Below are 27,325 nucleotides of genomic sequence, written 5' to 3' on the forward strand. Positions count from 1 at the left end.
CAGCGGATGCCCGTCCAGCTGCAACCCAACACTTGGAAACACTGCTGCACACTGGTGGTGGTGTGGAGAGACCCTCTCATGATTGTAAAGTGCATTGAGTTTATGGCCATACATGATACATCCACTATAAAAATGAACATGACTGACTGACTTACTGTTGGAGGAAAAAGGAGAACCTGGGGGAAACCCACACAAGCGTGGGGAGAACATGTTAACTCCGCACAGACATGTTAACTGGCCTGGTAAGGACTTGTACCAGTGACATTCTTGCTGTGAGGCAACAGTGCTAACCACTGAGCTGCCGTGCCGACTTATTAAGAAAAAGGGAGGAGGAATAGGAGTGGAAAGGATGAATTCTTCAAGACTAAGACGACTGAGGTAAGAAACTCTGGTTATTTATAGTGAGTTAGGAATGATCAGATTGATGAATCGTGTGTTAGCTAATGCAGGACCAGCTGTGATCAATCATAAGCACGTGATCCTCTCCAAATTCACATAGTTGAAATTTAACAGGGAGATTATAACCTTTGACTTAAACTACAGTAGTCAACATTTGAAGTGGATCAAACATGTGTCCTAAGACAACTTTGATGAAAGTTTTGATCCACTTTAAATGTTGACTACTGTGCATACACTCACCGGCCACTTTATTAGGTACACCTGTCCAACTGCTTGTTAACGCAAATTTCTAATCAGCCAATAATATGGCAGCAACTAAGTGCATTTAGGCATGTAGACATGGTCAAGAAAATCTGCTGCAGTGGGCTCAGCTGGGCTCATTAGTACAAATTGAGCATTGTGTCAACGCCACAGCCTACCTGAGTATTGTTGCTGACCATGTCCATCCCTTTATGAGCACAGTGTCTCCATCTTCTGATGGCTACTTCCAGCAGGATAACGCACCATGTCATAAAGCGTGAATCAACTCAGACTGGTTTCTTGAACATGACGATGTGTTCACTGTACTCAAATGGCCTCCACAGTCACCATATCTCAATCCAATAGAGCTCCTTTGGGATGTGGTGGAATGGGAGATTGGCATCATGGATGTGCAGCCGACAAATCTGCAGCAACTGTGTGATGCTATCATGTCACTATGGAGCAAAATCTCTGAGAAATATTTTCAGTTCCTTGTTGAATCTACTCCATGAAGGATTAAGGCAGTTCTGAAGGCAAAAGGGGGTCCCAATGCTGGTACTAGTAAGGTGTACCTAATAAAGTGGCCGGTAAGTGTATATTCGCCTTTTCCACTTCAGCACAGGTATCACAGCATATGAAAGACTGTAAACTCCTGATTTAGCAGCTCTTCTGTGGCACTGCTGCACAAAAAAAACAACAACATTTCTATCATTTAGTAATAACATCGTACAGAAAGAAAACAAGTGCAATCATCAACAATCAAAATTTCATGAATATATTTATATTATATATAGGTGACAATTTATTACATATTTCATAAATACAAAAAAACAAATCGGAAATAAATGTCCCAGCCAGGCCTTGGTGAACAGATCAATCTTAAATTACACAAACCAATGATAACAATACGCTTTATGATACTTCAGTCAAACAAACCCACACAGGTTTCTTCACAAACTCACACAAAATAACATCCATGTGTTTTTCTCAGGGAACTGTGAACATGACAATACTGTGCACGATAATTAAAAGAGAAATGTAGACGGTTAAAGCATGGGAAACTTTCAGAAACAAACAAACACGTGACTCTGTAAACAGCAGATGAATTTTCAGTGACGGCTTCAGTTAAACTCATATGCTTGATATTTCAGAAATGAATGCGGACAGAAGTTGTAGTGGGGAACAAAAGCCGAAAGCATTCCCTTTCTGGTAAACACTAAAATGTAAGACAAGATCATTCAGTTATTGTAATGTAAGACTGAAAGCAAATACAAATGACAGGAAAAACATGCATTAAAAAAGGCCAAGATTTGTCGACAGGTAGACACTCGTTTTATTCAATTCAATCATTTTTCCTCCACATTTAAGGCTCATTGACATTTAAGACTTGAAGAGCGTCTGATTCTTCTTTTTTAAACTAATAAATATTTGACTTTGAATAGAAATCAGGTTGTTTTTGTAACCCAAATGTGAATTAAAGCGCTAGTGATTTAATCAGGAGGGTCCTTACGGAAGCTTCTTTCTGCCACAGAATAAAAAGACAAAAAAGTAATGGCATTTTCTAAAATCTCAAAGCATAAATGTCAGAATTATGAGAAATGTATTTAAAAATAAATGTGAAAAAACACTTAAATGTGCAATTTAAACCATATTTTTCCCAGAAAATGTCTCAGAGTTGTGAGTTTTTCAGAATTTAGAGAAATTATATGAACTGCAAATGCAAGAAACAGCTATAATTGATGATATAATAAATAAATAAATAAATATATAATTTTTCCCCTCACGATTCTGAAAAAAAAGTCTAAACTGTGAGATATAAACCAAAATACTGATAAACTTCCACAATTTCTGGGATAAAAATTAAATTGAGTAAATATAAAGATCATTTTATTTTATTTTTCACCTCACGATTCTGAGAAATAAAGTCTGAATTGCGAGATATAAATAGAAAAAATGCTGAGGAACTCACCAGATACAAAAAAACAAATAAATGTCTTCGTTTGTGTCCTACAATTTTCCAATTTCTGTGATAAAAAATATATATATATGTGTATGTGTGTGTATATATATATATATATATATATATATATATATATATATATATATATATATATATATATATATATATATATATAATTATTATTTTCACAGTTCTGGGAAAAAAGTGCATATATTTTTGCTAAATTTGGAGAATTGCAAGATACAAACGGAGACTGTGATTTGCATCTGGTGAGTCTGTTAGCATTATTTTCCGTTTAAATCTCACAATTCAGACTTTTTTCTCAGAATCGTAAGTGTAAAAATAAAATAAAATAATATATAATACTATATATATATAAAATTATATATATATATATATATATATATATATATATATATATATATATATATATATATATATATAATTATTTTTTTTACTAATTTTAATGTTTATCCTAGAAATTGGAAATTGCAGGATACAAAAGCAGACATTTTTTATTTTATTTTTTTATTGCATCTGGTGAGTTTGATGAGTTTATCAGCATTTTTTGGTTTACAGTAAATCTCACAATTCAGACTTTTTTCTCAGAACTGAGAGGGGAAAAATTATATAGATATATCATTATTATCACAGAAATTGGAAAATTGCAGGACACAAACGATTTATTTTTTTGCATCTGGTGAGTTTCTCAGCATTGTTTCCCTTTATATCTCACAATTCAGACTTTATTTCTCAGAATCGTGAGGTGAAAAATAAAATAAAATGATCTTTATATTTACTCAATTTAATTTTTATCCCAGAAATTTGAGAATTGCGCGATACAAATGCAGGTTTCTAATTTATTTACTTGCATCTGGTGAGTTTGTCAGCATTTTTTTTTTTATATCTCACAATTCTGACTTTTTTCTTAGAACTGTGAGGGGAAAAATAAAATAACATTATATATATATTTACTAAGCAGAATTACATTTTTAGTTTCTATGCCAGAAATTGGAAAATTACTAATCCAAATTCTGACGTCTATTTTTTTGTTTGCATCTGGTGAGTTTGGCAGAATTTTTTTTTATGTATATCTCACGATTCAGACTTTTTTCTCAGAATCGTGAGGAGAAAAATATAATAAAATTATAAAATGATACATATTTACTTTGCACAGTAACCTTTTTCATTTTTATCCCTGAAATTAGAGAATTGCAAGATACAAACGCCGACATTTATTTTCAGCATTTCTTCCATTTATATCTCACAATTCAGACTTTATTTCTCAGAATCGTGAGGGGAAAAATAAAATAATCTTTACATTTACAATTTATAATTTTTATCCTAGAAATTGGAAAATTGCAAGATACAAACACAGATTTTTATTTTATTTTTTTTTGCATGTGGTGAGTTTGTCAGCATTTATATCTCACAATTCAGACTTTTTCCCTCAATATCGTGAGGGGAAAAAATAAAATGATATATAGTATATATTTACTCATTTTATTTTCAACCTAGAAATTGGAGAATTACAAGATACAAATACAGACATTTATTTATTTTTGTTTGTACCTGGTAAGTATCAGCCTTTTCTGGTTTATACCTCACAATTCTTTTTTCTCAGAGCCATGAGGGGAAAAATTCTATAATTATAATATTTTTATCCCAGAAATGAGAGAATTGCAAGATCCAAACAGCCTTTTCTTAGTGCATCTGGTGATTTCGTCAGCATTTCTCACAGTTCAGACGTTTGTCTCAGAGAAAAAAATAAATCGATTCCCAATTACCTTTTTTTATTTGTATCCCGATGCAGAAACGTGCTCCTAGAGGTAGATCTGACAAAACGTTGAATCATATCTAGATCTCTGATGTTTCAGATAAAGTTTAACACAACATACAATACACAAAACTAAACAATACAGAAGATAAACACAATTATATTAATGATTAAGAACTTGACGTATTTTTCACTGGCGACTGGGACATTTGCGTCAGATGGAGCTGGAATAAAAACAATAAATATTACCATGACTTGAACCTCGTGTGACCTTTGACATTCACTGCACATCATCTCCAGGTCCTCCAGATCCTCTCAAGTGCATTTCATAAACGAAGACCAAGGAAACGTGGCTTTCATCCTTGTGGGAGAATAAATATATCAGCGTTCTGAAGGCATTACGTGCAGACATTCGTTACGTCACTCATGCACGAGTCTGGATTCAAAATACAGACGGTAGTGTGTTCAGATGATTTCAGTCTTCAACAGCAGGACTCATATTCTCAGGAGGGACGATAAGAGAAAGATCTGGGCCGACCAGATTGTAGCAGCTTTCAAAAATAATAATCACACATGGGGAAATGAGAAAAACACCAAGACAGAAACCAAGAATATCACAGGCCTGCGTTCGCTCGCTCCACATCCGTCCTGCAGGATACAGTAGCTTATAGCACAGCGTTAATGTTGTGCGTTCCCATGCCAACAGGGGGCGGAGACTGTGATGGTCATGGGCGGGGCTTGTGCATGCTGGCTCCTTCTCTCCTTCGGTGAATCAGCCTGCGGCGTAACTGCTGAGGAAAGAGTAAAACATGGGCAGCTTCATGCGCTGCTGGTCTCGCCGACACCACGCGATCACCGTGCCCTCACTGTTAGCCGTGTATAGATGATGACCGTCACATGAGAACGTCAGACTGAAAGACACAGGATAGAGAACGTCACAAAACATGCAATATACATTTATTTGATGATTTTAGGAGCTTTTAACATGTATTAAGAAAAATCACAAGCAAACATACAAAAATTGACTATAAATAAATAATGATAATATTAAAAATAAAATGACAAAAAAATTAACATATATATATTTATATAAATAAATGCAAGTACATACACATAGAATATAACAGGTACATTATAACAACGGTATATCAATAGCTGGGAGGTGTTGCACCGACTAGTCGACTAATGCTTTGCCGTGATGCTTTTTTTTTACATTTATTATTTTATTAAAGATTTTTATAATATATTATATTTATTATATTTTATCAAATATTACAAACAACAAAGACAATCAGACAAACAAACAAACCACACCCAAGCGCTGCAAATCAAATAAGCATTTACAAATGTAAGTTTAAAATAGAGAAATAATAATAAATAAATAAAAATACAAAATAGTCAAAATAAAACAGAAGAAGCCAGAGCTTTTTTAAAATAAAAATTTCAGAGTTTATGTAGAAAGGATTGAAGAGGTTCCCAAAGTCTCCTGAATTTGTCCAGCTTGTGGTTGAGGGCATAAGTTAATTTTTCCAAAGGAAGAAAGGCTGACAACTGAGAAATCCACATGGAAATAGTTAGAGTTTGAGAAGTAAACCACTTTAAAAAAAATTACATTTCTAAGCCAGAAATGTAAGAGTTGTAAACAGAGGTTTGAGCTCTGAGTCACAAAGGTCTTCTGGAATGTCATTCAACAAAAAAAGTTAGGGGGAGAAAATAAAATGTTTTCCAATTATCTCTTGGATTGCAGAATGAACCCCTCTCCAAAATGGTTGGATGTAGACACAGGACCAGAATACATGAAAAAATGTGCCCTTACAAGTTTTGCACTTAAAACAGAGATCGGAACAGGCTGGGAACATTTTATGCAGACGAACAGGTGTAAAATAAATTCTGTGAAATTTTGTTCATGTGTGGAAATTGAGGTACATTTTGGAAAAATACCTTCACAGATCTTGGACCAATCTTCAGGCTCAAACAGAACTCTCAGGTCCCGTTCCCATAGTGGTTTCAAGGAATCATAAACTGAGGAGCCGTGACGCTTTTTGATTGACGTCGACTAGTCGCACTGCAGAGATCACATGTTTTTTGACCTGATCTACAAGGCAGCATCACACACTAAGGTTGTTCACTGAATGAAACTGCCCTCAGATTATTTAAAGGCATTTTTAAAATATTATTTTTGCCTTTCGTGTGTTATGTTGTTATAAAATAACTTCACATGAATCTGTGTGCTGACGTTACAAGCATTACATCTGCACTAAAATATGTGTGTATTGTTACAATCTTACTAGAACGTGTAGTGATCAATGTGTTGACTGTATTTATTTAGTGGTAAAATTATTTTGGTAATGTCGCATTGTTTTCGCAACGTGTTATGAGCCGTCAAACAGCATGTGTACGTGTTTTCAACAAGTAACAAGTATATGAGCTCTTTTAATTAATCATTGCACAATGGACAACAAAATACAAAATACAGAACTCAGGGTGAATCAGTGCACCATTGCTTGCTATTGTAGCCTATTGCCAATGCCATGTGTTGTCTTTCTATTTGGGCTGTCAAATTTGCCTTTTTGCAAAGAATTGGATCCAGAATATGAAATGCTTTATGCTTAAAGAAATGCTTAAATTTATGTTGAATTCAAGACATTTTTCAAACTGTGGCTGAAATCTGAAATACTCGATAAAAAAAACAAAAACAGACAAAAGTAATAAAATATTTTAAATATTAGAGGAAACACATGTAAACCAATATACAGTCAAATCTATGGGGAGTATAGGACACTATTGACCTCCTCCATCCATGCTGGCACAGAACAACACAGATCTTCCACCATTGTTAATGTTTGCAGACTGATTACTAATTGAAGGTTTGTGTAAAGGAGTGTCAAACCGGTGCTTCGGTGAATTCATACTGATCATAGTAGTTTCTTATGGTTAGGAATAGATGGTTTCTGTTTGGCTATCATAGCTAAAACAATGGAGTTTGGACTGCTTGAAGGACATCTGTGTTAACTGTTTTGAAAAATGGCGGGGAAAATGTGTCAACCCAATGAGAAAGGGTTTACACATTTGCAAGACCGGTCCTCTGCTCTGCTGGGATAGTGATAATGAAAATGAAGTGGAACCTAGTTCAAAGCAAACAAGAAAAACTGTAATGTCTATGTATTAGAGCTAGCAGCCGGCTATTGAACACAATTGCTAAAAAGTGAAAGATGAATTACCAATTCTGATCTAAAATGAATGTTGTTTTTCTCAGCTTTATTTTCATCAAATAATCCTCAAAAATGATCTTTTACACAAAAATACTAAGCAGCAAATCAGAATGATTTCTGAAGAATCACGCAACACTTAATATAGGAGTACTATGCTGCAGATTTAGCGGTATAGCACAGGTATTAATCCATTTCTTATGATCAAATGCAGGAAATATTTGTGACCAAAAGAGGCAAAACCAAAAACATAATCATTGAGAACATTGGTGTACCTTATGATAGGTCTGTTGGACTTTGGGAACGTGATCTCTCTGACTGGCTTCAGGTCCCACGTGCTCCACAACCTGAGAATAGATCAAACGGAAACAAATAAACAACTCAATATCACACGGTTAAACCAAAGTAAACAAATAATTGCATATTGTTTTTTTCATTGCTAGCACAAGTTGATCAATAACTGTGATTTCCTTCACCTGACCACCCCGTTCTCCAGTCCGCCTGCGATCACATTGACTGAAACTCCCTCCGGCTGATTGGAGAAAGCCACTGAACAGATGATCTCACGACAGTGAACGTGACCAATCAGATCTCCATTAATGGTCCACAGCCGCAGGTCACTTCCTCCACCCACTGCACAGACAGGAAGTCATCGGCACAATTACTTTATACACTGTAATCGAGGCACTTTCAAGCAATTAAAATGATCCATGTGTACACATCTGTGGCCAAAACGCTGTATTGCTTATGATTCACTGATTCAAGAGTGAGCATTCAGTAAATGATTCATTGATACAAAAGATCTGATCAGAGTGAGTCTTTAGTAAAAGATTCACCGATTCAAATGATATATTTAAAGTTAGTCTTCAAGAAATTCTCCGATTCAAATTGTCTGGTCAGAGTGAGTCTACAGTAAATGATTCTTTGAATTAAATGATTTGTTCAGAGTGAATTTCAGTAAATGAGTCACAGATACAAATAACCTGTTCAAAGCGAGTCTTCAGTAAATGATTTATTGATTAAAAACATCTGATCAGAGTGAGTCTTCATTAAATGATTCACTGATTTAAATGATTTATTCAGAGTTAGTCTTCAGGAAATGATTCTCTGATTCAAATTGTCTGGTTAGAGTGAGTCTACAGGAACTGATTCACTGGTTTAAAAAATCTGTTCAGAATGAGTCTCCAGTAAATTACTGACAGATTCAAATGATCGGTTTAGAGTGAGTATTCAGTAAATGATTCATTAATTCAAAAGATCTGTTTAGAGTGTATTTTAGTAAATGATTCACAGATCCAAATGATCTGTTCAGAGTGAGTGTTCAATAAATGATTCACTGATTAAAATTATCTGTTTAAAATGAGTCTCTAGTAAATTATTCACTAATCAAAAAGTTCTGTTCAGAGTGAGTCTCTAGTAAATGATTCACTAATTCAAAATATCTGTTCGGAGTGAATTTCAGTAAATGATTCACAGATCCAAATAACCTGTTCAAAGTGAGTCTTCAGTAAATAATTCACTGATTCAAATTATATATTCAGAGTTAGTCTTCAGAAAATGATTCTCTGATTCAAATTGTCTGTTCAGAGTGAGTCTTCAGTGAATAATTAACTGATTCAAAATATCTGTTTAGAGTGAGTCTCCAGTAAATTATTGACAGATTCAAAAGGCCTGTTCAGAGTGATTTTCAGTAAATGGTTCAATCATTCAAATGATCTGTCCAGAGTGAGTCTTCAAAAAATTATTCACTGATTCAAATTATCTGTTTAGAGTGAGTCTTCAGTAAAAGATTCATTGATTCAAAGGATCTGTTCAGAGTGAGTTTCAGTAAATGATTCACAGATCCAAATAATCTGTTCAGAGTAAGTCTCCAGTAAATGACTCAGTGATTCAAATTATATGGTCAGGGTGAGTTTTCAATCAAAAGATCTGTTCAAAGTGAGTCCTTAGAAAACAATTCATTGATTCAAAAGATCTGTACAGTGTGAGTCTCCAGTAAACTGATTCAAACTGTTTAGAGTGAGTCTCCAGTAAATGATTCACTGATTCAAAAGAACTATTCAGAGTAAGTCTCTAGTAAATAATTCACTTATTTGTACAAACTCATCTGAATGGTGTTCGTTGTGTGAATGTTGTTTTATATGTTTTCACTCAAGTTATTATGAATTATTAATGTGGTTATCAGCTTATGACAGGATTTGCTAAATAAATGGTTTTCAAATTCATTAGTAAGTACTTTTATAGTTTGACTCAAGTAACCCTGAATAAGCACTTTATACTTTTAAAGGAGCAATATTATATTAGGGTATATGTACTTTCTTCTCAAGTGCCTGACTGTGGAGATGTGATGACACTGATGAGTACAGTATGTAGAATCTGCCTTGTAGTGTAAATCCACAATGTGCTGATAAAGCGTTAGCAAACACTTGACAACAACAGCACTAGCATGAACTCCGCCATTGTTGTGTCAGTTTGTGCTTTACACCTCCATAAACACATGTATTATCCACATGCATCACATAAGAGCTGTGATTTCAGTCCAAAGAACAGCACCTGAGTCGCAGACGGTGGCGATGTCTCCGGTGGTCTCGCTGGCTGACACCGCGTTCACTGGACTCTTGTGACCGCTGAGACTCTGTACGTAACACAACCTGGCACAACAAACAACAGCAGTCTTTACACACTCACAGGATCCTCAGCACTGCAGGGTAAGTGAATACTGAAAGGAAGTGCTTTGCTTTTTGAGCATGACCATTACACTCGAAACATTTATATGTATTACTCATTTAAAACAAGCTGAGACGGCAAAAAATCTTAAGGATTTTTTGAGAGAACTTGATTGTTTTATGTTCAATCCACTTAAATTTAAAAAAAAAAAAAAAAAAAGTCTGTGAACTTAATTCATTCATGTTATCCCCGACATTTCTACAATGTAGGTTTAAAAATCCTACTGCAATAACTTTAAATACAATGAAAACATTTGGTGTGATTTATGTGCAATTTTTGCTAGTAATTACCACAAGTATTTAAAGGGGTGGTCCAGAGTGTATTTTTAAGGCTTGGTTGTGTTTAAAAGAGGCAGAGCAATGTGCTCATGCTGATTTTGTAGAAAATTATTTTATTTGTTCATAATTCTTACTTTAAATATATATACAGCTACTCAGCTAACATGAACACCACTGTCATATTTCCTTGTTTCTCCGAAAGCCCTCCCTCAAATGGCTCTAATTGGTAGGCTAACATAACGTGCTGTTATTTGCGGATTGGCTCAACGTCACTAGGAAAAGCATCACGCCTCTACTAGCACGCCTCTGCAGTGTAAATACTGTCAGTCCAGCAGTATCAGTTTGAGCCTGAATCAGACAGAAAAATGAAGGGCACAGAGCTAAACCGCACGCCTGCTCTCTAAAATAACATCTGACAAGTGTCTTTCATATATATTCGAGTTATAAGCATGTGTAAGTAATTTGTTTCCGTATATTTTGCGAGTTGGTTATTTGAGATGTAGAACGCAGGGAAAGCGTCCGCATAGACTGCAGCGCTGCTGAGGATAGTGGGAGTTTACAGAGGTTTGATGGATAAGTATGAACCTGTAGCTTAATTGTTAGCGGTGCCAAACAGCATTTCCTGTTATTTACATCCTTGTTTACATCCTCGCTACAACATATTGTAAACGTTAGAAACTGTGCATGTAATAGATCAATTTTAACAAATGAAACCACTTCCAGGTTGTGGCTCTCAATCCACAACTTCTGCTATTCTGGTTGGAGCTGCTCCTTCTCTAAGGAGTTTTTAGCAGAATCCAGCACTGATCTGTGAGAGATTCTGGACGCTGTCTTTTGTGAAATGCACGAGTGATATCTTTTAACATATTTAAAATTAAACTGTAAGCACTTCTTTCTTTGTGTCATGTCTTTGGTAGCCCAAATACATAAACAGAGAAAGCTCTGTGAAAACAGCAGGGTTTGGACGCCATTTTAGCTTACTCTGCTATAACATTACAGCACCTCTGGCCACACCCCTTCGCTGTGCCGGGTGTGTGCGCATGGTGAATGCGCATAACCTGAAGCTTTTGTGATCTCACTAGCCCAGATTTATTTTATAGTAGTCCCCAAACTTTGTTTGCTGTAGGCTTTGCTAAGCAAACTCTGTAAAAGCCAATGTCTCCCTTTGGATTAAACTTTGAGTCACTTACATTCAGAGATGTTGTTTATGTTCACACAGCTACATTATACATCAACTTAAGTTCAACATATGATATCAAAGTGGAGCACCCCTTTAAATGACAAGTAACTTGCTAAATTACATCAGTAATTTTGAAATGCCATACTATCCTGTAAAATAAACTTCAATTATCTTCACGGCATTCACAATGTCATTCAGTTTCGTTTATGCAGACACATAAGACTTCAGGCCCAATCCCAGTTCTACCCCTTAGCCTTTCCCCTTACCCCTACCCCTTATTTATTGTGTTCATGTGAAGAAGTACAGATGTCCCAATTCTTTTTAGCTTGAAGACGTAGGGCTAAGGGGAAGGGGTAAATACCCCTTGAAACAGAGATTTTACAGGACTACACTCGAAACCAAGGGGTAAGAAAATTTCCCATTTTTACAACAAACAAGCACATGCTTTAATACATTCACAACGCTAAAATAAAAACACCTAAATAATCATAACTTCTGTACAGCAGTCCCACAACATTCTGACACGCGATGACACTGAAAAAGAAAAGTCTAGTGGCTGGGAATGAGCTTTTTACAGTGTCTGCTATAATGCTAATGTTGTTTTGGTGTGTTTACATAGATGAATATGGCCACTGTGTAAACGCCCAGTACAGTTACAAGCTTACTGCCACATTAGCCCCTTTCACACATACAGACCTTTCCGGAAAATTACAGGCAATTTTCCGGAAAGGTCTGTATGTGTGAACAGGTTCTTTTTGAAAATACGGGTAAATTAGTTCTGGCTATTTTGTGGAAAGAGAAGTTGTAACATTACCGGTAATTTGCCGGAACGCTGCGCTGTGTGAATGCAGAAGAAATATTGCCGGAAAGAGCGCGTGCACGTCTAGAACCTGCTGACGTGAACGTCTGCTTTAGCCAATCAGAACAGCCAGACGCGTTTACGTCCGCGCGGTTTGTGAGATTAAAAGCCTTTGAATATTTTCCCCGACGCATTTAGCTGCTAGAAGTTAGTCAGATAATGTTTATATGTTCTTTTTAATGCCAACTGTGTAAATAATTATCGATAAGATGCTTATGATAAGCCGTTGTTTGTTTACCTTGAAGCTTTGCGTGTGCCTGTGAAACAGCCGTGAGCGCCTGCACACACACATATTATGAACATCTCGACATGCGAAAGTGATCCTGCATATGTTTTCATCGGAGTTGTTCACAATACTGATCATCCACAGAGTTTGTAATGTAGTCAACTGTTTACAAATACAAGCGCAGCCGTTTAAAGCTCATTTGTGGTAAATGATGTCAGAATTTACCGCTATTTTGGAATGGATGTGTGAACGGTCTTTTGTGGAAAATTTCCGTAACGTCCTCGCCTGTGTGAACAGCGCTTTTTTGAATATACCGGTAAAGTCGTTCTGGAAATTTTCCGGATATTTACCGGTATCACTGTGTGAAAGGGACTATTACAGTAGGTGAGAGTTCAAAGTGGCTATTAACGCCGCGGCTGGTACCGCCGCCGTTTGAAATAGGTGCCGCTCTGTTTTTAGTGTATGACCGCAGTTTGTGAATGAGCCGCCAGGGGGCGCAAAGGGACGGGATGCGAACGGACAGAAATAGATCATACAGCTACTGTGCTTGTAAATGATATTAAACAATAAGTCAAAGCATTATAATTCCTTCATTAATCATTTAAAATTTGTTAACACGCTTTATTGTAAACTTTTTAAGTGCAAAGAGGATTCGTTTTGGAAAATAGAATTGAAGAAATGAAAGACAACTAAAATGAAAGCACAAACATTTAGTACAAATAAGTAGTCTTAAATAAATAAATAAATAAATAAATAAATAAATAAATAAATAAATAAATAAATAAATAAATAAATAAAGCAGCCTAAATATAGAAAGATGTTCAGTGTTTGCTATTTTGATAGGACTAAGACAAGACATTTTCATTTATCTTTTATTTCTGTTTTTATTTCCATTTTCGTTGTTGATTATATTTTACTATCTTATTTATGTCTCAACAATTGTACATAAACGAATAATAAACGAATAATGAAAATAAATGAATAATGAAAATAGGCCTAAATAAATTATTTATTTAAAGACATTGCCGTACAGTACGTGAAACACTGAGAAAAATAAATTGACCTACCTTAAGCAGATCACTAAAAGTATAATAAAATTATTTTTGCTGCAGGACATAAATTAAGTCTTGCAGGTTTATTTTTAATAATTTAGTTTCAGTTCTGTTCATTTTTTTTTCAAAACGTCAATGTTCTCCTTTAAAGTATAACTGTTGTTTTGTTTTTTTGTTTTTTTTTTACTTATGGCTCAGTATGTTTTGTATTTTAACTTCATATTCAGTCACCTTGCAAATGTGTGTGAAATATAATGCCGCATAACCGCGGAAAAAGAAGAAAAAACTGTCGAAGGTTAGAGCTAATTCATCAAAATAAGCTATATTAAAATACAACATTTATGTTAATACAGGCAGAGTGTGAACAAACTCAAGGCTAAGATATGCGCTTGCCTTTTAATGCATTTGCGGCCTTTAGGCTACAGGCAACTATGTATAATAATGTTTTTTTTTTCTTGTTTTTTTTTTTTGTATGGTAAAGGACAATACACATTATGTTATTGATGTAAACTTAGGCTAAAACTTACCATTGATAAACGTGACCTACCTCAAGCAGATCACTTAAAGTATAAAAAAATAAAGTAGGCTATATATATATATTCTTAATAAACTTCACAGCCACAAATATAAAAACAACTTGTATTAAAACTGGGCGAGGATTAGAAAGAATACGATGCTTGTTATATATAATTTAAATTTTGATTCCAATTTCTGCAAGCACATTTTTTCACTCGCTACTCTGCCAGAAACTTCGCCGCCGGAGAGCACCTCAATAATGTAAACATTTGTTTAAAGATGGAGCGCAAGATGTGCCGAGTGGCAACATGTGAAGAACGATGGCAAAGCTAAGTGTGATTATTGTAATAAACTAAGTTATAAAGCAGAGTCCCGACCAACAGGACTAAGCATATGCGGTTGGCTCATTCTTCACGAATATAGAATTAAAATAATGGCGCGTTAGGTTCACTAAGCAGCGCATTCTCTCCGCCTCATCGTTTAACCAGCGGGACACGCTGCTGAAGCAGGAGAGACACTCCGTCATTCATAATCTTAGCTGATGTATCGGAGTCGAAAGAATATATCAAAGAGGAATTTTCTTTTAACAGTCCCGATATGTTTAATCTTTTTATTTTATTTTTTTTTTCGTGTCATTTCTCTTCAGCAAATTAGATATTTTTTAAAGCTGCTTGATTCTTTTAAAACCGAAAGCAGGGCCCATAGTGTTTTTCCATAAGATACTCCTTTATGAATGTTTTAATTTTTTTATTAAAGTTTTTAATGTGCTTTTTGATAGTTTTATTTTATTTCAAGCAGCATCTAAATGCGAATTTATCCTCAAAACTTGGCATGAGAGCGATGCAAGTCATGTAGTTTACTATCTCATTTTATGTCTCAACAATTATAGATAATAATAAACGAATAATAAAAAATTAATGAATAATGAAAATAGGCCTAGATATATTATTTATTTAAAGACATTGCCGACATTGAGCTTAAGTTGAATGCAGCTTCATCAAAAGCAGAAAAAAATAAAATAATTTGACCTATTTTAAGCAGATTATAATAAAAATATTTTTGCCGCAGGACATAAATTAAGTCTAGCAGGTTTGTTTTTTTAATACTTTAGTTTCAGTTCAGTTTTTTTTTTCAAAACATCAATGTTCTCCTTTAAAGTAGCTATAACTGTTGTTTTGTTTTGTTTTTTTACTTAATGGCTCAGTATGTTTTGTGTTTGAATTTGACGCGTCAGAAAAAAAAAACCGCTGAATCTCTGCAAATATTTGGTTAACTTATAAAACAAATGTATGGTTTAGTGATGTTAGTAATGCATAGAAAAATGCAAAGCAGAATTATTAAAGTTATTATTTCATTGATCTGAACATAACCATTTATAATATAATTACTAACCCGTCGTCTAAAATATTAAAATAATAAAATAGTCTATTATTTTATTCATGGCTAGAGCTTGATTAAATTGATTAACAAGCCATGTGCTTTTGTTTGTTTGTTCTCGGTACTGGGTATACGCAAAACATTTTCTAAAATGTCAAGCAGTATTTGTCTATAGAGCAGCATTTTGCTAATTATAATAGTCCTTTATATTTATATACATGTGTTTTTGCATATTTGTTATTTCACTTGATGCATTCGTTATTTAATGTTTGAATACTGAAATAAAAAGCCATCGTTTAAAAGGTTATTTCACCATCAAAATGTAGCCTGTTATATGTATCATTAACGTTTTATATAAAACTGCTGTGCAGTGTAAATGGGACCTTAATACAGTTTAAAGCGAAGTTGTCTGTAAGGATGATGGGCATGGCATGTCTATTGTTGTGGCTCGCGTTGTGAATATTAGAAAATAACTGTCGGGTGAAGGCTTTATGGTCGTGCGGAATTGTCTGCTGCTGTCATGGCTCAGCAGGCAACACCCTATTCAGCTAGGCTATGTTCGGTGTTTGTATGTACAAATTCGTTTTGGCGAATGCTAGAGCGTAATAGAGATATTTTAAATAACAAGTATAGTTCAGTCCAGAAGTTGCTGTGCATAGAAACATTCATTTTCATAAGGCCCCATTTGCGGTTTGGTTTTAAAACGCATAGGTTTTGCTACGGTTACGCCATCCGTCCTCGGGAGTTTTGGATTTTGTGTAACCATGTTTGTGGAAAACACTTGAGGGTGGAGACATACCCCTTCCCCCGTCTCATAACCAAAAGCTTGTCTTTCAGGTGTTAATGGGCATCGAGACCGAAGTCATGTCGCATTTCCACTGTCGGCCTATAGCTCGCAGCGCGTAACGCAAACCCAGCCCCCAGAACGTCCCCCGAGTGTTGGCATCGTGCATCCGTTAATAACTCGGTAGAAAATGTATTTTATAACATCCTCATTTAGACACAGTCAAACATTCAGCCCAAATGCACTGGAGAGACCTGAAACGTGTTCCCAAAAATGCTCTGTTTGCACGATTTGATTATTATCATCATATCCAAATACTTTATAAATAATATTCTTAACCTTCTCTGGTGTTTATTGTTTTTAGAAAATATCTAAAATCTTTTAAAAGAAAATATCTTGTAAAATAAAAGTTTGATTTGGCTTTAACGGTTTTATTTATGTATAGGCCTACCTAAACTGTTATAGCTTGCTTTTGCTTGTTTTATATTGGTTTATTTATTTAATGCGATTTTATTATATCCGATAATGTAATTCTTTAAATTATATTTCAATGTGGCTTAGGCTTATCAAGATATGACACTTGTTTTGAGTCTACAAAAGGTAATTTGTAAAGTGTTATGTCTTTCTGTTGTATTCATATGGTGTATTATCTGCAAAATAAATAACAAAAAGAAAGAAGCCGCTAGCAGCATCCACAGAGCTGTGAAGAGAGCGCTCTTTTGCTCGGGCTCTCACACACAACCTTTATGTCTGCTGTGTCTTTAATATGGTGTGTAGATTATTATGCGTTATTGAAACATCAAGGGGGACGCAGTAAAATCACTTATAAATTAAAATTGTATTATTCTATGCAACAGCCTTACATTTAAAACGGAAACATAAGGGCGATTTTAAGCAAAAAGACCTCAGCCTATAAGTCTAGATGTTTTCTTTTCCTTTTTATTTATTTGTTTTGTTTGGCACATGTGTGCGATAGGAAAACTATAGTGTAATTACGGCAAGCCATCTTTCCCAGACTCGGGGCAAATTCCTTTCACTCCGTCCCGAAGCCCCAGCTGGCCCTCCTGCCATCCACTGCGTAAAACATATGCTGGATAAGTTGACGGTTCATTCCGCTGTGGCGATCACAGACTAATAAAGGGACTAAACCGAAAAGAAAATGAATGAAGAATGAATGAATAAACTAATAATAATAAAATAAAAATAAGGTAATAATAAACACAAATGCCGCGTAAGCGGCCTTTTTTTTAGAGATGGTACATTTGAATTGCCTCTTCCCACTTCCCCCACCTCGAAATTGAAAGTTGCAAAGAGAACTCAATAGCAAAGATCATAGCCCATTAACACATCAACACATAGTCCATTTACACATCAACACAGTGCAAGTTTAGCGGAAGAATGTCAAATCAGAATCACGCAGATGAAGCACACCAGCTACTACTATGAAACTATTAAAATTGTTTTGTCATAAATTTGCTTATTTGCAGCAGCTTTTTTTCGCGCAACAGAAAAGCGGCGTTGGGAAGCCGTCAATGAATAAAAACAGGGTCAATAGTGAAAATCGGCTTTTCATTGTATCCCTATTACCTATATCAATGCATTGAAGGCCTTTTATGGTGTCATCTCGATAGAATAGCCTAAGTTATAAATAATTTAAAGAACAAAGTTATAAAAACTCACATTACATAAATAAACAATTAAAAATATGTTTAGGTTGTCTATTTAATTGCCCTCGTGATGATGATGTGCTTTATCATTATGTGCGTTTTACTTATAACTAACCTGATTTAAATGATGGATCTGCGACAGAGAAACTAGGGGTTTTGGGGGACATGCATCACTATATCCTTTTTTTCCCCAAACTGTGCATAGTTCAGCTGCAAGTTACTGTACGTCTTTTTTTGGAAAAGCACCCCATGTCCGCTAGTGCCGCGCGCCTCTTTCTCTGGGCAAAAATGAGTTGATTTTTAAAATAATAAATATATAGATTAATTAAATTTTCAGCAAAAGAGACATTTATTTCATATTTCACTATGCATTTCATCTGATCTTTATAGCTTAATTAAACACATATTGTCAAAACCCACACATAGGCCTATTGTATGAAAATGAAAAGGGCATTTTTTGTTATTATTACACTACTATTTGTTATTTGTTGCCTAGGCTATTTTCACATTTGAGGTGCTTTATTGGCAAGACAAGTAACTGTACATTCGTTTTGCCAAAGCAGTGCGCGCGGGGAGGGCACAGCCGCTTCTCCACCGGCAGCCATGTTTTTTTTTTTGTGCGGGCCCGTCTTTACGGCTAGCTGATGTCCGCTGCCCGCTTCTAACATGTTAGAAAATACTGCAAAGCTGTCGGTATCTCCCCGCGGTTGAAATTGTTCGTTATTCCGAAAAAAAGAAGGAGAAATATCAGCGCGCAGTAGTTGCTTTCTAGATTATTTAGGCCTATATTCAGCTGTTTTAATCTTGCAATTCTGATAATTAGAGATAATGTCTGTTCAACTTGTCTGTCATTTATTTCTCATTTGCTACTTATTTTATTAATTTGTTGATGTTAATATACTACATAGTCTTGTATATGCATATCTAAAATCCTTTGGCATTCAAATTTGCTTTGAACTTGAAAGAGAGAAAGAATCGGATTTTACCTGTCAGAGCACATTGCATATGCTTTTTTTGAAATAACATTTATTTAACAAATATTTTAGCACATCGAAAGTAATTAAATTACCTGTCTTTTGATTAAAACCTTTATGCAAAAAGATCAGAAAAAAAGGCAATATGCGACACATGACATGCATCGCTCTCATGCCACGTTTTGAGGATAAATTCGCTTTTAGGTGCTGCTTTGAATAAAATAAAACTATTAAAAAGCACATTAAAGAATACTCATAAAATAAAACCTTGATAGAGGAGTATCTTATGAAAAAACACCAATTGACGGGCTCTGCTTTCGGTTTTAAAAGAATCAAGCAGCTTTAAAAATATAATTTGCTGAAGAGAAATGACAGGGAAAAAAAGATTGAACATATCGGGACTGTCAAAAGAACATTCCTCTTTGATATATTCTTTCGACTCCGACACATCAGCAAAGATTATGAACGACGGAGTGTCCTCCACTGCTTCAGTGGCGTGTCCCGCTGGTTATAAACGAGGAGGCGGAGAGAATGCGCTGCTTAGTTTCGGCTCGATATATTTAAATAAAAACTAACAACGAGCTGCTTATAACGCTCAAAAAGTTAAACTCAAATGCACAACCCTTGTTGGTTGCACCTGCAGGATGCACAATGAACCTAACGCGCCATAATTTTAATTCTATATTCGTGAAGAATGAGCCAACCGCATATGCTTAGTCAGTCCTGTTGGTCGGGACTCTGCTTTATAACTTATTAGTTTATTACAATAATCACACTTAGCTTTGCCATTGTTCTTCACATATAGCCACTCAACACATCTTGCGGTCCATCTTTAATGTTTAGATTATTGAAGGTGCTATTGACGTTTTGAGAAAAAAATTAATAGTACTGAAACTAAATTATTAAAAATAAACTTGCGGGACAAGGCAAGCACATATCTTAGCCGTTTGTTCACACTCTGCCTGTATTAACATAAATGCTGTATTTTAATATAGCTTATTTTGATTAATTAGCTTTAACTGACAGCCTTTTCTTCTTTTTCCGCGGTTATGCGGCATTATATTTCACACACATATGCAAGGTGACTGAATATGAAGTTAAAATACAAAACATACTGAGCCATTAAGAAAAAAAACAAAACAAAACAACAGTTATACTTTAAAGCAGAACATTGACGTTTTGAAACAAAAAAACGGAACTGAAACTAAATTATTAAAAATAAACCTGCCAGACTTAATTTATGTAATATTTTCATTATTCATTTATTTTCATTATTCGTTTATTATTATGTACTATAATTGAAACATAAAATGAGATCGTAAATATAATCAACAACGAAAATGTAAATAAAAACGTAAATTAAAAATATAAATGAACATGTCTAGTCTTAGTTCTATCAAAATAGCAAACACTACATCTCTCTATATTTAGACTAAAAGACTGCTTTATTTATTTATTTATTTATTTATTTATTTAAGACTAATTATTTGTACTGAATGTTTGTGCTTTCATTTTAGTTGTCTTTCATTTCTTCAATTCTATTTTCCAAAACGAATCCTCTTTGCACTTAATAAGTTTACAATAAACCAGGTAAAAAAAAATTAAATGTAAGTTGAGGTGATCGCAAGTTCACAACTGTGAGGTGATGTGCTCTATCGGCAGGATAATCTATATTATTTTGCTGTTTTTCATATGCGCACGTTTAAGATTTGAGATTATAACATTGCCATGATAGTCAAAGAAATCAAAACATTATTTTCACCCCAACGCAATTTAATCGGGCACTGAAGGCTAATAACTTAATTCTTATATTAGCTTTTTGACTTCTCACCATGTATCTTTTCTACAGCATAGTATAGTGTAAGAGCATGTCTATTACCAGAAAAACTAAATTAAAATTATATTTTAATTGAACACATCACATCACATACAGTAAGCTACGCCTACAGAACAGTCTGTTTAGCATTGTGAAAAGGCAAAGCTGAATATCTGTGGTTAAAGTGCCACCCAGCGGTCAAATGCTGCTGGCGCATCAAGCACCGCCGTCGCCGCGGCATGAATGGCGGTACAAGGAACACATTGAAGTAGTAACATCTGTATATCATTCTAATAACATAATATATGCATTGAGTGATTTCCTGAAGATAAAAAAAAAAAAAAATAGCACAACTGAAATAACTCCAGCAGATCGTCTGATCTCATATAAAGCAAGAGCTCATGATGACATATGATGAGGTGTGCAGGTGCTGTAGTGCTGTCCCAATTCTTAGGGGTACATTTTGAAGCCCTTCCCCTTCACACTCTGTTTCAAGGGCCAAGGGGAAGGGGAAGAGGTAGGGGTACAAAATTAGAATTGGCATTGGTCCTTAGTTTGAATCAGTACTAAAGTATATTGGTGAAGCAATTACAGTACAGCAATAAAATGTGGTGCAGGATTTACTTCGATTCTACTTTCACTTTAAAAACTGCTACCAAATGATTTATCCAAAATAATTACAAAGAAACAGCATCAATGTACTCCGACATTAATGTTTCTATTTCCACTTTGAACATCATTTGGACAGTCTATTTACTTATAAGCATTTTAAATTAAACAATACTTACAAATATACATAAATATTTTTGTATAATTGGGGTGACACGATGGCTTAGTGGTTTGCACTGATGCCTCACAGCAAGAAGGTCAATGGTTCGAGCCCTGGCAGGGTCAGTTGGCATATCTGTGTGGAGTTTGCATGTTGACCTCCGGGTGCTCCGGTTTCCCCCAGAGTCCAAGCACATGCACTATAGGGGAATTGGGTAAGCTTAATTGTCTGGAGAGTGTGTGTGTGTGTGTGTGTGTGAATGTCATGGTAATCCAGATTGGAGGTTGAGTGTTGGGCTAACGACCCACCTTGTAAAAATTAAATGTTACGAAGCTAACATGAGGGGTGATACAGTGGCGCAGTGGGTAGCACGTTCATCTCACAGCAAGAAGGTCGCTGGGTTGAGCCTCGGCTCAGTTGGCGTTTCTGTGTGGAGTTTGCATGCTCTCCCTGCGTTCGCGTGGGTTTCCTCTGGTTTCCCCCACAGTCCAAACACATGCGGTACAAGTGAATTGGGTGGGCTAAATTTTCCATAGTGTATGAGTGTGTGAATGTGTGTGTGGATGTTTGCCAGAGATGGGTTGCAGCTGGAAGGGCATCCGCTGCGTAAAAACTTGCTGGATAAGTTGGCGGTTCATTCCGCTGTGGCGACCCCAGATTAATAAAGGGACTAAGCCGACAAGAAAATAAATGAATGAATAAAGCTAACATGATGCGGCTAATTATCAACATTGATATAAACGGCGACTATGTGGGGCTGGGACAGCAAATCTGACATTATTCTCTCTATTCTCAGTCTCTCACTAATTATTTCCTTTTACTGAAAGTCTTGATAGCACCCTCATGGAGTTTTTCTTTTATTGTTTCAGTAAATAGGATTGTAAAATAATGATATGTTGTTCTCTCCCATTCACTGCGCTCTGAGTCGACCAACTATTTCAACTTGTGAAAAGGCTCCATAAACTTGAACTGAATGTTATAATTAGCATCTAATAAGCCTGATGTAATGTGTTGTAGGCTGAACACAGACCTGTTGAGATCCCAGAGTATGCAGGTTCCGTCCCGACTCACACTGATGAGGATACTGTAGGGTTTACAGACGAACAGACCCGTGACCTCGGCTGTGTGTCCGTACAGATCAACCTGCGACTCCACCTCCATCTCTGTGGGCTGAGGGAAACACAGGAACACACTGTACAATCACACACTTCTTCTCTGTGTAATTGCAGATGTAGACAGTTGGGGGTTTTGCTAATGGCCTCATTAGAGAACTGATAACATCCTCAATAAGCAGAAGTGAGCTGAAAGGCTGCTTTAACGGATGATCCTCATCTGCTTTTATGGCTCAGAGTAAACACACCAGCACATGGCTGCTGCTTGTAGAGCTCAAACGGGTTATTATAGGCAAAAACCCTTGCTTAGTTGTCGACTACTAATTGGCTGAAAAGTTTGCTGGGCCTACTCAATCGATGTTCATACATTTTCATATTCTCGCCACTGGTGTTTGTTTTAGGTTTAAAATAGGTCATTTTTTTGTTTTGGCATCTAGTATGTGATTGATTGGAATTAAACTTCTGCTAGTAATAATAATAGTATATATTACCTGTCTGGTTCAGTTTCTGAAGAAGTCTATTGTGCTCTAGAGTTTGCATTTATTTACACTACCTGACAAAAGTCTTGTGGCCTATCCAAGCTTTAGAAACAACTAATAATAACTTGACTTCTAGTTCATTTGGTATCAGAAGTGGCTCATATGAAAGGTAAAAGACTCTAGATTTTGCTTATTTGAGCTCAATAAAATATGATCATGTCTTGATGTTGACTGATTTGATTAGGACAGTAAGGTCTGACTCTGCTTAGACTAAAGTGTCATCACTGAACAGAAATAATGTCCAGTATAGAATATAAAGTCCTGCTGCAGTGGAGACAGAATGAATATTGTGTCTGACTCCATCATGAGCTTGGAGGACTGCATCCATACATCTCTGACATGACTCACATCACTGATTAATAAAGTCATCTGGAATGAAGAAGAAAGCGTTCAGCAGGATCCCAGAGTTCATCAAGAGTCTTTGTGTTCATCTTTAATGTCTCCTTCATCTTACCCCAGATATGCTCAATAATGTTTATTTCTGGTGACTGGGCTGGCCAATCCTGGAGCAGCTTGACCTTCTCTGCTTTCAGGAGCTTTGATGTGGAGGCTGAAGTATGAGAAGGAGCTCTATCCTGCTGGAGAATTGTCCCTCTCCTGTGGTTTGTAATGTAATGGGCAGCACAAATGTCTTGATACCTCAGGCTGTTGATGTTGATCATCCACTCTGCAGATCTCTCACACGCCCCCATACTGAATGACCCCAAACCATGATTGTTCGTTCCCCAAATTTGACTGATTTCTGTGAAAATCCTAGCTTCATGTGGGTTCCAGTAGGTCTTCTGCAGTATTTGTGATGATTAGGATGCAGAACAACAGATGATTCATAGGAACAATCTACTTTCTGACACTTTCCTAAATTATCAACTAGAAGTCAAGTTATTATTTGCTGCTCTTACAACTGTGATCATTGACAAGACTTTTGTAAGGTAGTGTAGATAAAAACTGTAAGTATATAATAAAAATAAATTAATTTCTTTAACTCAAAGCTGAAAGTCTTCAGTGTCACATGACTCAAATATGATGACCATTGCTGATTATTACTGATGTTATTATGGAGCAGAACAGTTGCTTTGTAGGTTTGTGAAAGTCTGAGGGATTTTCAATGTTAATAATGATCAAAAACGAATTCTTGATCATAACCGCATTAACATTATTTCTGACATTGATGCTTAAAATAATGCTTTAATCACAGGAATAAATTACATTTTACAATTATTTTAATAGAAAATGTCTTATCTATACTGTAAATATATTTCACTAAATTACTAAAGTGCTTCTTTATCCTCGTTTCTAAATCTCTTTGGATAATAGCATATTTGTACAGAATTGAGATTAAATAAATGTAGCCTAGAACATGAGACACTTGTTTAAAAATGCAAAAAGTATAGCAAACATTTGTCTGAGAGTGCATAAATGTAGAATAATATAATATACAGTTAAGGGCAAAATTATTTGTGTAAAATGTATTCTGTTTCAAATATTTCTCAAGGTATAACTAAGAAATTTGTCCAGTATTTCCTATATTTTTCTGCAGGAGAAAGTCTTATTTGTTTTATTTCGGCTAGAATAAAAGCAGTTTTTATTTGGTTTAAACCATTTTTTCAATATTATTAGTCCTCTTAAGTAATATTTGTTTTGGATTGTCTCTAGAACAAATCAGTTATACAATGACTTGCCTAATAACCCTAACTTTACTCTAATTAACCTAGTTAAGCCTTTAAATGTCACTTTAAGCTGAATACTAGTGTCTACTAGTGTCAGTTATTATAAATTAGTTATTAAAACTATTATGATTAGATTTATTTCTTCATTAAACAGAAATTGGGGACAAAATATAAAGAATTCTGACTTTAACTCTATGTAATAAAATAAAACAATATATGTGGAGTACATCAGAAATGGATACACAATGCATCACTCAAACATCACACACAAATGAACATCTACTTTTAGGGACCTTGAAAGAAAGCTGTTCGAAAAGTGCAGCGTGAACATTCTTCCAAACATCTGCTTTTGCAGCTCTTCGAATTTGGAATGAGATGAATGATAACAGAACTCATTTTGGGCTGGATTGATTTCAACATGGAAGAGAAGCAGAAAAGCACCTGCGTTATCAATGAGTGTGTTAAAAAGAGTGTCTGACGCCCAGACTCACCAGCCCACCTGTGGGCTGCAGGAAATGTGTTTCTAGGGCAACCAGGAGATGACTAACAAGGCCACTACAAACACTGAGTGTGTGTGTGTGTGTGTGTGTGTGTGTAGGTGCTCTACAGGGAGTGATAATGGACGTGGGCGGGCGCGTGGGTGAGGGAGAAGGGGGGCAGTGTTGCCATGGTTACATACCATGGTGGTGGTGAAGCGGTTGCTGTAGGCGGTAATGACTCCACACTTGCTGCCTGTAAACAGCTGACAACTGTCCGGCACCCAGGCACAACTGCTCACCTGAGGAGACGGAGAGGAGGAAACACACACTAATGAGTGCACATGCTATCAGGACTCATGCTCTCACTCTAAAATCAAACCTAAAGGGCACCTGAAATGAAAGTCTTTTAGATGTCAGTATCAGTATTGTTAGTTTTAAGCATATCGATAAGCTAGTGCACTCCAAAACGATGACAAAATTAGAAGATATAAACCTGATATAAACATGTAAAGCTTGTAGTTTGTCACTTCCGCCTAAATGGATCAAGGGTTTATTCATGTCACCACATACTTTAGTTTCTCATCACATCATAACCAATCAAATGCTCTCTAGTGTCTGACATGCCCCGCCCCCTTCAAGACGCTTCTCGCTGGCTGTTCATTTGGTGCACTTCAGCTCAACCACTCTCACTGGCAGAGCTGTGACAAAAACAAAACAAAAAAAGGGGAGGAGCTACACTATGTCTTACGCCTGTTTCATATCGCAAGTGAAAGCAGTGCATGAGCATTGTGTGACCAGTGCGTATGGAGAGCAGAATCAGCACGCAGCCGTTTGCCTTTCACACCAGCTGCGTCTGCAGCGCTCAGCTCTTCGGCAGCTGCCGCACAGCTCAATCTATCTCTGTCTATTCTGTCTAGTTACCTATCATTCCATATATACAAATACACTTTTTTTTTTTACTTTTCATCTGCACCAAGGCCCGTGGCAACTTCCTGCTATATGCCGTTTCGTTAACCTGCAAGTCTGTATTTTACAAATGATACAGACCATACAGTACTGTCTGCTTCTCAAGCTCTATGAGGAGTGGCATTCATGTCTGGTGCACTCAGAAGACAATCGCCTGTGACGTCAGGTCATTTGGTTTTTGATTGTCAGGATGTTGTAGGCCTAGTTATAATAATATTTATACAATATAGTTATAATGAAATTTATACATGATCAAACTAGTGTTACTGTCTCCGCTTCAGCGATGTTCTGTATCATAAAGGGGATGACTATCGTGGTTCATTATACTAACAAATTTGTCCAGCATTCGATCCTGTGCAATCTCTTCTATGGTAGGTAGTGCACACCCCACAACAGAACCAGCCCTTTTTATGAGCTTATTTAATTTGTTTTTTTCCTTCTCCAACAGTCCCCCTCCCCAGCAGGTTACAGCATACAGAATCACAGAAGACACCACAGAGTCATAAAAAGTTTTTAACAGTGTCTGACACACACCAAAGGACCTCAGTCGTCTTAATAAATGAATGCGGCTCTGACCCTTCTTATACACCTGGATTGTGTTTTCAGACCAATCGAGCTTGTTGTTCAAATACACACCCAGGTACCTATATGACGAAACGATCTCAATTCCTGACTCTTGTATAATTACGGGCACCGCTTGTGATGGATGTCTACTAAAATCAACAATAATTTCTTTGGTCTTACTAGTGTTT

General features: G+C 35.9%; 1 protein-coding gene and 2 long non-coding RNA genes across 7 annotated transcripts in view; 2 read left to right on the plus strand and 1 right to left on the minus strand.

Annotated features, from left to right (window-relative positions):
- Positions 1-3,781: 3,781 nt before the first annotated feature.
- lyst (lysosomal trafficking regulator) overlaps positions 3,782-27,325 on the minus strand; it is a 197,837-nt gene continuing 174,293 nt past the window's right edge. For all 5 annotated transcript variants that reach the window (XM_087279768.1, XM_087279772.1, XM_087279769.1 and 2 more), the window contains 6 exons: positions 25,808-25,906; positions 22,841-22,980; positions 10,139-10,236; positions 8,062-8,218; positions 7,861-7,932; positions 3,782-5,287 (listed from right to left, as the gene is read on the minus strand). In XM_087279768.1, the coding sequence (XP_087135894.1) occupies positions 5,149-5,287; positions 7,861-7,932; positions 8,062-8,218; positions 10,139-10,236; positions 22,841-22,980; positions 25,808-25,906 (705 nt within the window). In that variant the 3' untranslated portion in view covers positions 3,782-5,148. The remainder of the gene's footprint in view (positions 5,288-7,860; positions 7,933-8,061; positions 8,219-10,138; positions 10,237-22,840; positions 22,981-25,807; positions 25,907-27,325) is intronic.
- Positions 6,955-21,767, plus strand: LOC147841221 (uncharacterized). The gene is made up of 4 exons (XR_015506510.1): positions 6,955-8,955; positions 9,003-11,771; positions 11,999-12,436; positions 21,314-21,767. It is a non-coding gene; the product is annotated as an uncharacterized LOC147841221 (long non-coding RNA).
- Positions 22,677-27,325, plus strand: part of LOC147841222 (uncharacterized) — a 6,939-nt gene continuing 2,290 nt past the window's right edge. Inside the window, exons 1-2 of the long non-coding RNA XR_015506505.1 lie at positions 22,677-24,248; positions 24,292-26,863. This is a non-coding gene — a long non-coding RNA (uncharacterized LOC147841222). The remainder of the gene's footprint in view (positions 24,249-24,291; positions 26,864-27,325) is intronic.

The sequence above is a fragment of the Danio rerio genome, chromosome 13, assembly GCF_052040795.2.
Source record: "Danio rerio strain M-AB ecotype USA chromosome 13, GRCz13ab, whole genome shotgun sequence".
In the NCBI taxonomy this organism is placed as follows: domain Eukaryota; kingdom Metazoa; phylum Chordata; class Actinopteri; order Cypriniformes; family Danionidae; genus Danio; species Danio rerio.